The 13,734-nt window shown below is 57.4% G+C and overlaps 1 protein-coding gene across 4 annotated transcripts in view; it reads left to right on the plus strand.

The window, feature by feature from the left end:
* Positions 1 to 3,364: 3,364 nt before the first annotated feature.
* The window catches only part of SCAMP1 (secretory carrier membrane protein 1), an 88,361-nt gene continuing 77,991 nt past the window's right edge, over positions 3,365 to 13,734 (plus strand). The window contains exon 1 of one of the 4 annotated variants that reach the window (XM_089312904.1): positions 3,365 to 3,389. Coding sequence is in view for 1 of the 4 variants with exons in the window: in XM_051837592.3 (XP_051693552.1) it covers positions 4,722 to 4,778 (57 nt within the window). In the remaining 3 variants the exon portion in view is untranslated. Of the gene's footprint in view, positions 3,390 to 4,582; positions 4,779 to 9,657; positions 9,715 to 11,442; positions 11,468 to 13,734 lie in introns of those variants that run through there. The other 3 variants (XM_051837592.3, XM_089312903.1, XM_089312902.1) reach the window with 3 other exon arrangements.

Consider the following 13,734-nt stretch of genomic DNA (forward strand, 5'->3'; position numbering starts at 1 on the left):
TAGCACTAGTAGACCAGCGGCTGGCTGTGCAGAATGAAGAGGGAAAGAGACAAGAAGTGCTTTCCTTTAATAAGAGTAAGCCTCAGCTTCAAAGCCAAATAGAATTAAGTTGCATGTTCCAGTTTTTAACAATACCACCTCAGTGCTAGCTACACAGTGAGCTAACAGCTGCGGGAAACTGAGCCTGCTCGGAACAAGTTAGAGGCCTTAGCTTTCTCTTCATCAGCACTATTTGCATTTTGATCTTGAGCTGAAACGTGCTGCTTGGGAATCTTACACGGGGAGCCGAGTGACCCGTCCCTGCTTCTCCTCTGTTCTGCACTCCTCACTGGTGCGGGCTCCTTTTTTCTTGCTGCCCTAACAAAGCTGCTACAAATGGAGCAGATGAGAACAGCACGCATCTACATCTTGCAGCTGTGGGTCAGCAGGACTGGTATTGGTTTATTTGGGCTAAAATCGAGGTGCCCTGGGGCTGGCTTCCCTCTTGTCTCTGGGGTGTTACTGATTTGCTTAATATATTTGAAATTAATAAGCCATGTGGGCTCTTGCCACATTTTCAGAGAAGAATTCTGAATACTGGCACAAATAAACCAGGCAACATGGTAAGTTTTAAGCTTTTTATTTAGTTAGAGAAATGCATAGGAGGGTGAGGGCTCTATCTAAGAGAGAGAGATCTGGATTCATACCAAGCACCAGGAGCCAGCCCTGTGGAGGAGCGTGCAGGCTGGGAAGCATGGAGTGGGTGGCCCGAAGGCCACACGCCCCGAAGGCATGGGGCAGCAACAGAGACTCCGGGCATCGAGGAAGAAGGGCAAAAAGGCAAAAGGGCCAAGCCCATAATGTCCCAGGCCTTTATCCACTTCCAAAGGGAGTGGTTAATTAGCCTGATTGGCAGGTGGGCACACAGGTGGGGTCAGGTAGGGGGATGAGATCACACAGGGGGCGTGGTGACGGCGTGGTCTTGCAGCTCACAAATCTGATCCATTTTATCCTGGATGCCTGCCTACAACACTGGCAGAATTCAGTCCCAGGGCTGCTGCCAAGGCCCTTCCCGGCTTCTGCAGGCCACACCCAGCTTGGTTCTTGAACCCCTGGCTCCTTCCTCCAGGCCGGCGACTCTCCTGCCTTCCTACTCCACTTTGACTCCTGAGATTACACCAGCCCTGCTTAGCTAATCCAGGGTGATCTCCCGTCTCAGTGCCCTCGGTGTCACTGACATGTGCGAACGCACCCTTGCTATGTAAGGTAACACGTACAGGTGCCAGGGTGGGCACCTCCAGAGAGAGGGGGTATTTGGTGTCTTCTTTGGATCCCTTTAGGAAAGTGTAGCCCACGGCAGAGTAGGGGTCGGCTGCGTTCCTGCTGGGTCACTGCAGACACAGCGTGCAGCTGGAGAGGTGGCGACTTCAGTTCTCTCCCACGAGTCAGCCCAGAGTCCACTGAGCCGGGGTGGTGCATGTGCCAGCCCGCGTCTTCTCAGCATTTTCCACCTACATGCTAGCCACAAGGGCAAACATGGCATTCGGACCTGAGCGCCTGCCCAAGGGATTCATAAACCAAAATCGTCAGAGAAGCCGCGGTGATCATTGTGAGGGGCAATCTTAAAAAGACACAGGGATTGCAGGGGCCCGCACTGTGGCTCACTTGGTTAATCCTCCACCTGCCGCACCGCCATCCCATGTGGGTGCCGGATTCTGTCCCGGTTGCCCCTCTTCCAGGCCAGCTCTCTGCTGTGGCCCGGGAGTGCAGTGGAGGATGGCCCAAGTGCTTGGGCCCTGCACCCCATGGGAGACCAGGATAAGCACCTGGCTCCTGGCTTCGGATCAGCGCAGCGCCAGCCATGGTGGCCATTTGGGGGGTGAGCAAATAGAAGGAAGACTTCTGTCTCTCTCTCTCTATCACTGTCTAACTGTCAAATAATAAAATAAAAAAAATTTAAAAAAAGACACAGGGTTCGCAAGAGTGAGCCACTGTCCCAGACGAACAGCATGTGCAGGGGCCCACGATGGCCCTGTCACACGTTCCTCGGGCACAGGACCACCCTGCCTTTGGGTCATTGCTTCATCTTCCAACCTCAGCACTCAGTGGGTGCTCAACAGAGAACAGCACGGCAGCTGGCCAGAGGTGATCTGCTGAGACCAAGGCATACAGCTGGTTCTGTTAGGTGGGAAGTTACAAATTAGCCTGGCCTGCCAGGTGTGTTCTCTCCATTCAGCCACGTGACCTTGTTTCCCCACAAGCTGACTGGGCACTCCCTCAGATCCTGCCCCTGTCCCCAGTGAACCCTGCTACCTTGCTCTCTCACGCTTGAATTCTTTCAGACAAGAGCCCCACCACTCATCTCCACTAACAGTTTGATTCTTAATTATTTATTACATTTAGAAGGCAGCTCTTGGGAAACAACTCCTGCAGCAGACGAGGCCCTGTGGTGAGCTGACCTTCCACACAGCACATCCTTTTTACATGAAATTATCACTAATCAAACTCATCCACTGAAACCTGAGTGGAGAGACATGAACTCCATTCCCAGGTGCCCCACCCGCTTCCTTCGTAATCGAGGCCGACTGCCAAACCTGGCCAAACTCAAGCTTCCTCCGGTGTTGACGCTGAACCCTCCGGTTTTGTGATTGTGGTTTCAAGGAAGCTGACGGAGGAGAAAGCTGGGCCGTGGGCTGAGCGTGTGGTCACACTGCTGGGCGCTGCCTGGCCCTCAGAGTCACCCGGGGTCCTCTAAGCACACTAACTCTGCACTGTTCTAATTAAAAAAAAAAAAAAAATTTTTTTTTTGACAGGCAGAGAGGACAGTGAGAGAGAGACAGAGAGAAAGGTCTTCCTTTGCCATTGGTTCACCCTCCAATGGCCGCCGTGGCCGGCGCGCTGCGGCCAGCGCACCGCGCTGATCCGAAGGCAGGAACCAGGTGCTTCTCCTGGTCTCCCAAGGGGTGCAGGGCCCAAACACTTGGGCCATCCTCCACTGCACTCCCGGGCCACAGCAGAAAGCTGGCCTGGAAGAGGGGCAACTGGGACAGAATCCGGTGCCCCGACCGGGACTAGAACCCGGTGTGCCGGGGCCGCAAGGCGGAGGATTAGCCTAGTGAGCCGCGGCGCCGGCCTGCACTGTTCTAGAGACTGCGTTCGCGGCACTGCAGCCTGGGGTCCGGAGGGGTCTCCATTAGGTTGCGCTTCCAGCCCCCTTCACCTCTGTCGCAGGGGCAGATGCTGAGCAGTGGTGTCCTGAGGCCTCGGGCTGTGCTTTTGGCAGTGCACACCTTGCTGAGAAACTGTGTGGGCCCCACCATGAAAAACTAGCTGCACACAAGCCTGCATGATGATCGCGTTTTTCCAAAGTGCGAACACTTAGGACGTGTTCGTGCTATCAGCCGTGACAGGTACGTGGGTGAGCACCTCGTGAGAACCGGGAGAGGAACGGGCAGGGCTCTGTAACAACGCGGCCTGTAACCCTCGCATCGCATGCTAAGGCTGTTGGCTGCGACTGAGAGGAGCTGGGAATTTCCATCCTGCAGTGCAGGCTCCGCTGCTGCTCCTCGTCTGGGAATACAGGAGACGCACAGCCAGCCCAGGCTGATTCTCTGAGACGGTGGGGGAGTGAGGGCCAGGAGGCAGGCGCTAAGGACGGGCTGGGTCTCCTCGCCGCCGTCAGACCCTCAGCCAGCACTTCCCTGTCCTTACTCTACGCCTAAACCACCTGCTGGGGCTGATTGCCACTCGCCGGAGCTGGCAGCAGCACCAGCAGGCGGGCTCCCGCTCCCTTCCGGCCGCGCCGTCCCTTCTCGGTGGCGCCCCGAGGCCTCACCACCCCCGCCCCCGTGTCGGGGACCCCCTCGGAGGGAGCCCCCGCGGCGAATGGCTTCCCGTCCAGGCTCTGGGCGACCGCTTCACCTGCGGGGCTACCCTGCGCCGCGCACGGCCCGGGAAGGCCATGGAGGATCCCGTGTGGGTCCTTTCAATCCGCCCCGGCCGCGGGCGCGTCCTCTCCGCGCCGTCCCGCCGAGGCGGAGGGCAGGGGCAGGGGCAGGGGCAGGGGCAGGGGCAGGGGCAGGCGGGCGGGCTGGGGCAGCGGCGGTGCGCGGCGCGCGTTTCTGGAGAAGCTCCCTCCCGGTGCGGGGCGCAGAGCCAAGACCCGAGCGGTGGATGCGTGTAGTCCGCGCCGAAACCTCTGAACGTGAACGCAAAGGGGGCGTCTTTTGTCCTCCGCTGCCATTCACCGGAGGGCCTGGCCTCCTCACCCGACCCCAACCCTCCGACCTCTCGGAGGCCCGGCTTCCCGGGCCGGTCAGCGGCGCTGCGGCCCGCAGTCCTCACGGCCCGCGGCCCGGCCAGGGCGAGGCCCGCGCGCTGGGCTGCAGCTTCCAGGCCGGCAGGCGCGGCCCGCGCGCGTCGGCCCTCGCGCCGTGGCACGGCGACCCCTCGCCGGCCTCCGGTGGCGGTCACCGCCGGGACGCGGCGCGCGTCACCTCCGCTCGCGCCGCGGCCCCGGTCCGCGCTCGGTCGCCGCGAAAGCCCGGAGCGCGGGGAGCGGGCCGGGGCGCCGGGCATGCTCAGTGCGCGGCCGGCGGGGCGGCCCCGCGAGCGGCGCCCGGATCTGCGCGGCGGCGGCGGCGGCGGCGGCGGCGACGACGTGAGCGCGCAGGGGGGCGGCGGCCTCGCCTCGTCTCTGTCGCTGCGCCGGGGCCGGCAGGGTGACGCCGAGCGCCACGGAGATGTCGGATTTCGACAGTAACCCGTTTGCGGACCCGGACCTCAACAACCCCTTCAAGGTGAGCGCCGGCCCCGCACCTCCCGCGCCGCGGCGCGGCCGAGTCTGAGGAAGCAGACGCGTCCCTGGGGCGCCCGGAGCCCGCCCTCGGCGGCCCGGGCCCGGCGCCTTCGCGCCCCGTTCCTGGGGTCGCCCGCGGCCCCCGCGCCCCGGGTCGGGGGTCGGGGGTCGGGGCGGAGCCGGCTCAGCGCCGCGCCGGCCGCCGCCGAGGGTCGCGCCGCGCCCGGGCCCGCGCGCCGGCAGGGGCCCGGGCCCGCCTCCCGGGAGTCGGGGGCGCGGGCTGGGCCGGGGCGGGGGTCGCGGCGGGCCGGGCGCGGTTGTCATGGGGACCCGCGGCGGCGGCTGCGATGCGCGGGTGTGGAGGGGGCGAGAGGTGAGGCCAGAATCGCTGTGTCGTTGCGTTTTGAACTTGTGCTGCGCGCGGCTTCCAGCGGCGGCGCTGCCCTGCCCGGCTCCGCGCCGGGCTGCGGCTGGGGGGTCTCGGGTCTGCAAAGCGTTCCCGCACGTCTAGAAAACAATGGTGCACGTGCACGCCCCGCTACCTGCCTGCGCCCGGCCAGGTGACCGCTGGGAGCCTTGCCAAGCCCCTGCGCGGCGCGCTTCCCCGCGCCGTGCGTTTCCCACGTGAGCCGCTCCGCTGCCCGGAGTGGCCCGCGGCAGGCTGCGCCGCGCCGGGGCCGGGCGCCCGGACCCGCGGAGGCCGGCGGAGAGCGGGCCCGCGCCTGCGCCCGGGCGAGCGCCTACACCGCCTAGCAGGTGTGCTGCGTGGCCAGCTGCTGAGCGAAGCTAGTTTTTTTTTTTTCCTCCTGGCCGCGTGCGCTAGTAACCTAATTTGTGTCACACAGAATGTGTAGTAGCTGTCCTGTGTGGTCACCAGGAGTCACTCCGCATCCCATCTGTGGGAATCCTGGAAGATGCCCCTCTCCTGATAGCTGGGCTGGCGGTATCATGGAGGATGTTGGTGGCCGGATCCCGGTTATTCCTGACCCGACTCACCGTGTAGAAGCGCAGGATGGACGCAGGCCCTACTCCAGTGCCCCCGAGCTCACTTAAGACAGTGAATAAAAACAATTTATTTATTTTTTGACAGCTCACCTATAGCTGTGTGTTCGTTTATTTTCTTACAGATGATACAGTTGCATTTGAAGGGGGCAGCTTTTCCTCCCAGAAGTTTTTGTTTCAGTTCGTATTGGACTCACTTCCACGTTGTGGAAAATCGGGTTATTAAATCATGGATGATCTTTTATAGAGTTACTTATTTAATGTATTTAGAAGGCAGAAGGGCAGAGGTGGGCAGCTGGGTAGACAGGTGAGCACATCCAGTGGTACCTTCGTCCGCTGGCTCACTCCCCAGATGTCCACAGTAGCTGATCCAGCAGACAGGAACTCCACCCGGCCTCCCATATAGACGGCAGGGACTCGTGCTTGGGCATCCGTCATCCACTGCTGCCCAGGGTGACCAGCGGGGATCTGGATGGGGAGTGGAGCAGCCGGGACTGGATCTTTCACTGTGATCTGGGATGCCAGTGTCTCAAGTGATTCCCCCAAATCATACGTGTGGTAGAGACATTTCATGAGTTGCCAGATGGCCGTTGCTTTAAAATGGGGGGTGTGACAGTCAGAACTTTGGAACTTCCTAACCCGGATAACCCGTTGCTGCCATTTCTGACAAGTTGGCAGTTTAATTTTTCCCTCTTGACACCCATGTCCTGGCTCGCTGCGTATTAGCCGGTTGTCTTGTGCCATGGTGCGTTCCTCGTCGGAGCTCGTGGGAATTCCTAACCCACAGCGGTGGTCAGCTCGCCGTGCACTGCTTCACAGCTGGGACGCTCTGGGAGAAACGCACCCACCCCGCGGGTGATTCTGGCCGAGAGCCTCACAGAACGTACTTGGGCTGACCTGCGCGGGGCAGGTCAGTGCCTTGACCCGTCCTCCTGAGCCTTGTGTCTTGTAAGTGAAGTGCACTTTGAAAGGATGGCAGGAAGCATGGTGTGTTAAGTACACCGGTGAGTAGCAGTCGCTGACGGTCACCACTGGTGATGCCCTGCCCGTAATGCACCGTGGTTTTGTGTGCCTTGCATTGCCGTAGGTTTGCTTGCACCAGCACCACTGTGGACGCCTGCACTTGGACGTCACTGGGCAGGAAGGGTTTTTTACCTCTCGTCTTTTACGGGGGCCACCCTCACCCGTGCAGCGCGTTGTCCGGGCAGCGTGACCCCTCCCTGGGGCTCAGCGTTAGCAGCCTTTCCTTTCCCTGTGGACGCATTCAGACGACAGTGACCATCCCAGGTCTTAGCATGCTTCCAGGGGGGATGGCTTCAGCCTGAAGAGGGCTGGGCTGTGCGCGTGGCGGTGACTGCTGACCCAGACGCGGACCTGACTGGTCACCTTGGCGTTTGTGTCCAGGTGCGCCTCCTCTCCCAGTGGAGCTACAAGTCTGCCATTTTCTGCTTTTGCTTCCTTCTCCGAAAGAGTGATTTGTGAAGTAATGTTTCTGAGATTCTCTACTTAAGTCTAAGGAGTTTCTGGGCCAACCTTGGTTGCCTTATCTTCGTCTTTCTTTTCAAATCTGTTCTTATTTTCCATGGTTGAAAATACTGCCCTTATTTTCAGATAAATTGTGCTTCACGTTTGGTACCCATCCTAGTTTCTCCTTGATTAGTCCTAGTAGATTTCTGTTGCTTTCTGTGTAGTTTTTTCTTTTCTTTCTTCTTCTTTTTATTTTTATTTTTAAAATTTTTATTTATTTATTTTTTGACAGGCAGAGTTAGACAGTGAGAGAGAGAACCAGAGAGAAAGGTCTTCCTTCCATTGGTTCACCCCCCAAATGGCTGCTACGGCCGGCGCAGGAGCCAGGAGCCAGGTGCTTCCTCCTGGTCTCTCATGCGAGTGCAGGGCCCAAGCACCTGGGCCATCCTCCACTGCACTCCCGGGCCACAGCAGAGAGCTGGCCTGGAAGAGGAGCAACCGGGACAGAATCCGGCGCCCCGACCGGGACTAGAACCCGGTGTGCCGGTGCTGCAAGGTGGAGGATTAGCCTAGTGAGCCATGGTGCCAGCCTCTTCTTTTTTAAAATATTTATTTATTGATTTGAAAGGCAGAGTCACAGAGAGGCAGTGGCGGGGGTGGGGGTGGTCTTCCGTCCACTGGTTCACTCCCTAGATAGCCACAATGGCTGGAGCTGTGCCGATTCAAAGCCAGAAGCCAGGAGCTTCCTCCAGGTTTCTCATGCAGGTGCAGGGGCCCAAGGACTTGGGCCATCTTCCACTGCTTTCCCAGGCCACAGCAGAGAGCTGGACTGGAAGTGGAGAAGCCAGGGGATGCCCCGCAAAGCTACAGCACCAGCTCCTCCTTTTCCCTGTAAAGATTTATTTCTTTGAAATGCAGAGTTACAGAGAGATAGAGAAACAAGAGAGAGATCATCCGTCTACCCGTTTACTCCCCATTTGGCTGCAGGGGCCAGGGCTGGACAGGGCTGAATCCAGCAGCCTGGAGCTTCCTCCTGGTCTCCCACTGGGTGGCGGGACCCAAGCCCTGGGGCCCTTTTCCACTGCTTTTCCCTGGCCATCAGCAGGGAGCTGGATTGAGAAAGTGGAGCATCTGGGACAGAAACCGGCAGCCACAGGACAAGCTGGCGTCTCAGGTGGCAGCTCCGCCCACTACACCACTGCTGTTGTCCTTTAACGATCTTTCCCTTCACTGTCAATGTTGGGGACACTTCTGCATGCATCTTCATTTGAGCTGGGTCATGAAAGTGATCTAACCACATATTGTTCACTCCATATTGTTGGCTGTTGTAACATTATGTGCTGGATTCCCATTCATTATTAATATTGTTATTTTGGTTTTTTGAGCTCCTGATTTATTCCAGTGGCCACACTGGGTTCACCGAGTGGTTATGAAGTTTGAGTTGTTTCTGTGGTGCTTCAGGAGACATGGAATAAGTGCGAATCTGTAGTAATAGGTTAATTCCTGTAGTAATAGGTTAATTCCTGTAGTAATAGGCTACCTATACGGACGTTTCCAATACATGGCTCAGCTGTTTAATGTAGTTTTAAAGCTGGAGAGGAGAAATATTTTTCTCAAAGTCAGCAAGTTTCTTCTAGAAGCATTTCTGACCCTCTGTTCATTTGTACATCCCCTCGCTCATCTGCTCCTAACGCGTGGACAGCCACGCTTGGAAAGGGTGGAGATGCAACCCCTTGCAGGTCCAAGTGAGAGAGAGAGCAGGTGCCGGAATGAGTGACTTTGTTCACTGGATGGAGAAATTAAAAAAAGTTGGAAAATGTTTATGCCTCCTGATATGCTTCTGCATATTCATATGATAATTGAATTAGAAAATCTATTATGGAGAGAACATTTGAGTTCACATAAGTTTTAAAATATGAGGAGAATCGTTAACTCGGAGCTGGGAAGGGAAAATCCTGAAATGCATCCAGTCCTTTCTCTTACTCTGGATGAAGACACAGTGCCCCGAGAGGCGACTGGCCAGCCCGTCGTCCTGCCCTCCCGCGCAGCTCTTGCAGAGTCGCTGTCGGAACGTGGGCTCCCGACCTGCAGTCTGTTCTGGTCGCTGAGTGTGCTCCTGCGTTGCGCTATGGCACCAGGGCTCTTGGGGCTTTTGTGGCGTGGTAGTGAGGGGGTAGGGTTTAAAAGTTAGGTTCAAGAATTAGTGGTGACCTGGGGCGCCTGGGCCATTGTGTATCAGGTTAAACCGCCACCTGCTGTGCTGGGATTCCCATGTGGGCATCGGGTGCAGTCCCAGCTGCTCCACTTCCCATCCAGCTCCCTGCTAATGCACCTGGGAAAGCAGTAGAAGATGGCCCAAGTGCTTGGGCCCCTGCACCCACATGTGATACTTAGAGGAAGCGTCTGGCTTCAGATTGGCCCAGCTCCAACCATTGCAGCAATTTGAGGAGTGAACCAGCAGCTGGAAGGTGTGTCTTTCTAACTCTGCCTTTCAAATAAATCATTAAAAAAGAGAAAGCCTTATGTTTGCTGCTGACTTTGTCACTAACCAGCTGTGACACTTTGGAAAATTAAACTCAGCTTCAGCTCACTCTTCCGTAAAATAGAGTAACAGTGGTTTCTCCATAGGGTTGTTAATAGGAGTAGGTACCCTCTGCAGGACTGTGGCCTGGTGCGGGCCTGGTCCTCGAAGGTGGCACCCCCAGAGGCCTCCCGTGGTTGAGGGGAAGCAGGCCTGGTGTGGCCTCCTCCCACCCGTGAGGGCTGAGCTCGCGCTGGTCACTCGCAGGGCCCTCCAGTGCCATCGCCTTGGTGGGAGATTGCAGCACCTGGGTCCTGAGGGGACGCCAGCTTAGACCACAGCGCCGTGTGCTTGGATCTTGGCACAGATGCTAAGTGTTTCACCCGCTGACATTCGCAGTCGTGTTCACAATGCTTTGCTGTCGGTGCTCCCTCGTCCGGTGGGAGTGGACAGCGCCGGGAGAGGCCTCTGAGGGTTTCCTCTGTGATAGTTACGCTTTCACCATGAATCCTGGACGCAGCGATTGTGGTTTGTGGTCTGCGATACTGCATATGCAGGTCAGCTGCGTGGCGACTGCTTGTTTTTCGTCTGTTGAATATTTGTACAGAGCATGTGTTGAGCTGCTGGTTCTAGTTCATTGCTCCGAGGTGCCGTCTGCTGTGAGGTGCACCATTGTCTTATTTGCCACTGTCTCAGTTATCTCTTGGTGTGTAGCAATCACAAAATGTAGTGGCTTACGATAACTTACTTACTCATGGTTCTGACTTTTTGGCTAGATTTTTTTTAAGATTTTATTTATTTTTTGAGCGGTAGAGTTACAGTGAGAGGAAGAGACAGAGAGAAAGGTCTTCCTTCTGCTGGTTCACTCTCCAGATGCTACAATGGCCGGAGCTGCGCTGATCGGAAGGCAGGAGCCAGGTGTTTCTTCCCGGTCTCCCGTTTGGGAGCAGGGGCCCAAGGACTTGGGCCATCTTCTCCTGCTTCCTAGGCCACAGCAGAGAGCTGGATCAGAGGAGGAGCAGCCAGGACTAGAACTGGTGCCCATATGGGATGTCGGCGCCGCAGGTGGAGGATTAGCCTACTGTGCCAGAGCCAGCCCCTGGCTAGATTTTTTTTTTAATTATTTATTTGAAGGGGAGAATAAGAGAGAGAGAGGGATACCTTCCATCCACTGGTTTACTCTGCAAATGGCCACAGTGGCTGGAGCTGGTCCAGGCTGAAGCCAGGAGCTCCATCTGGGTCTCCCACGTGGGCACAGGGGCCCAGATACTCGGGCCAGCATCTGTTGCTTTCTGAGGCACATTTGCAGGAAGCTGGATCGGAAGCAGAGCAGCCAGGCCTCTAACCGGTGCCCATGTGGGATGCCAGTGTCGTAGGCAGCTCGGCTCGCTGTGCCCCCGCGCAGCTCCTTGAGCTAGGTTTCGCTGAGCATTGTCTTCTTGACGTTCTTGCTGGTGTGGCTCATGCTGCTTCAGTCGTCTGACAGCCTGATCCGGCGGTTTCGGAAGTCCGCGCTCAGGAGCCTGCTGCCACGTGGAGCTGTGCGTGGCGCGGCACCGTTCACGCCTCTTCCCCGGCACCAGCCTGGGCTTCTTAGGCAGGGGCAGCAGTGTTCAGAGACGGCAGGGGCTGAAGTCACAAGGTTTCTTGAGACTGTGCCACCTCTGCTCTCTTCTGATGTTGGTCAAAACGTGCCCAAGGTCAGTCCAGATTCAGAGGGGAAGCTGAACCTCGACTTGTTGACGGGAGGGGCTGTGCCCCTCTCGACAGAGACGTAGGAACTGAAAAGACGGCATGGAGTGGCGGGACGCCTACAAGATGACCGCCGTGGACCCTCGCTGGTGGGGGCGGGTGGCAGGTGTGGCCGTTGTAGGTCTGAAGCCTCAGCAGGTGTGTGCTGTTGTGATCGCCTGCTTGGCGGCAGGGAGTGTTCTCTGCTTGGGACCTGGTTTGCTACCCAGAAGGGGTTCCCTCATCTCTCACACTCTCTCTCTCTCTCTCTCTCTCTCTCTTTTTTTTTAATTTGACAGAGAGAGAGGGAGAGAGAGAGGTCTTCCTTCCATTGGTCCCCCACCCCCACCCCCCAAAATGGTCACTATGGCCAGAACTACACTGATCCGAAGCCAGGAGCCAGGTGCTTCTCCTGGTCTCCCATGGGGTGCAGGGCCCAAGCACTTGGGCCATCCTCCACTGCACTTGGCCTGGAAGGGGGCAACCGGGACAGAATCTGGCGCCCCGACCGGGACTAGAACCCGGTGTGCTGGCGCCGTAAGGCAGAGGATTAGCCTAGTGAGCCACGGCGCCAGCCCTCCCTCATCTCTTCAGTCTGCTCCTTGCCCATGGAAACTGGGGCTCTGTGAGCAACTTCATTTTGAAACGTCCGTGCACTGTAGCCTGGTTCTCGTTAGTCTTTTCAGGGTTCACAGTGTGCCTTGAAAACCGTGTCATGGGTGGGCACTGGCGCCGCAGCTAAGTGCCTGTATCCCATGTCGCTGGGCCGGGTGCGGGTGCAGTTCTGTTCCTGATTCCAGCTTTCCGTTCAGGAGAGCCCAGGTGCCAGCAGGAGGTGGCTCAGGTGACCGTGTCCCTGCTACCCATGGGGAGACCTCGATGGAGTTCCCAGCCCCTGCCTTTGGCCCGGCCCGGGCCCAGCTGTTGTAGGCATTTGGGGAGTGAACCAGTGCAGAGATCAGATACTCAGATAAAGATAAACGAGTAAATAATCAACGCGTTGTACTACTCTGCACTTGGAGTGGAGCATCGGCGCTGGGGCTCGACACCGTCTAGCTGCGTAGAAAACCTTTGCCTGGCTTGGGGATTGCCTGCGGCCAGCGGAAGCTCCCAGCAAGGTGCTGTGCCGCACAGGTACAGTTGTATTTAAGTCTCAAAACTGTTTTTTTAAAATAAATGTTTGTTTTCAACCACTTGAAAGGCAGAGTGACACAGAGGGATCTTCCATCTTCTGGTTCACTTCCCAAATGCCTGCAACCACCAGGGCTCAGCTGGGCCCGAGCCAGGAGCCAGGAGCTCCGTCCGGGTCTCCCACATGGGTGGCAGGGCCCAGGTGCTGCGCCGGCCCAGGATGCGTGCCCGGGGGCTGGATGGGAAGCCTCGCAGACAGGACTTGCATAGGCACGCTGACGTGGGGCACACGTCCCAGCTGGCAGCCTAATTGCTGTGTCACAGTGCTGGCCCCCAGCCTGTAGCTTTTTTTTTTTTTTTTTAAGATTTACTTATTTATTTGAAAGGTAGAGTTACAGAGAGGTGCAGGGCGGGGGGTCTTCCATCTGCTAGTTCACTCTTCAAATGACTTGCACTGGCTGGAGCTGGGCTGATCTGAAGCCAGAGCCAGGAGCTGCTTCTGGGTCTCCCGTGCAGGTGCAGGGACCCAAGCATTTGGGCCATCTACTGCTTTCCCAGCCCGTTGCAGGGAGCTGGACTGGAAGTGGAGCAGGCCGGCGCCGCAGCTCAACAGGCTAATCCTCCACCTTGTGGCGCCAGCACACCGGGTTCTAGTCCCAGTTGGGGCGCCGGATTCTGTCCCGGTTGCCCCCTTCCAGGCCAGCTCTCTGCTGTGGCCCAGAGTGCATTGGAGGATGGCCCAAGTGCTTGGGCCCTGCACCCGCTTGGGAGACCAGGAGAAGCACCTGGCTCCTGGCTTCAGATCAGTGCGGTGCGCCGGCTGCAGCGGCAATTGGAGGGTGAACCAACGGCAAAGGAAGACCTTTCTCTCTGTCTCTCTCTCTCACTGTCCACTCTGCCTGTCCAAAAAAAAAAAAAGGGGGAGCAGCTGGGACTTGAACCAGTGCCCATATGGGATGCCAGGGCATTAACCCACAGCACCAGCCCTCCCAAGCCTATAACTTTTTTTTTTTTTTTATTTGACAGATAAAGTTAGAGAGAGAGACAGAGAGAAAGGTCTTATTTCCATTGGTTCACCCCCCAGATGACAGGAATGGCCAGAGCT

The sequence above is a fragment of the Oryctolagus cuniculus genome, chromosome 14 (genome assembly GCF_051225735.1).
Source record: "Oryctolagus cuniculus isolate XC-2025 breed Fujian yellow rabbit chromosome 14, ASM5122573v1, whole genome shotgun sequence".
Classification (NCBI taxonomy): domain Eukaryota; kingdom Metazoa; phylum Chordata; class Mammalia; order Lagomorpha; family Leporidae; genus Oryctolagus; species Oryctolagus cuniculus.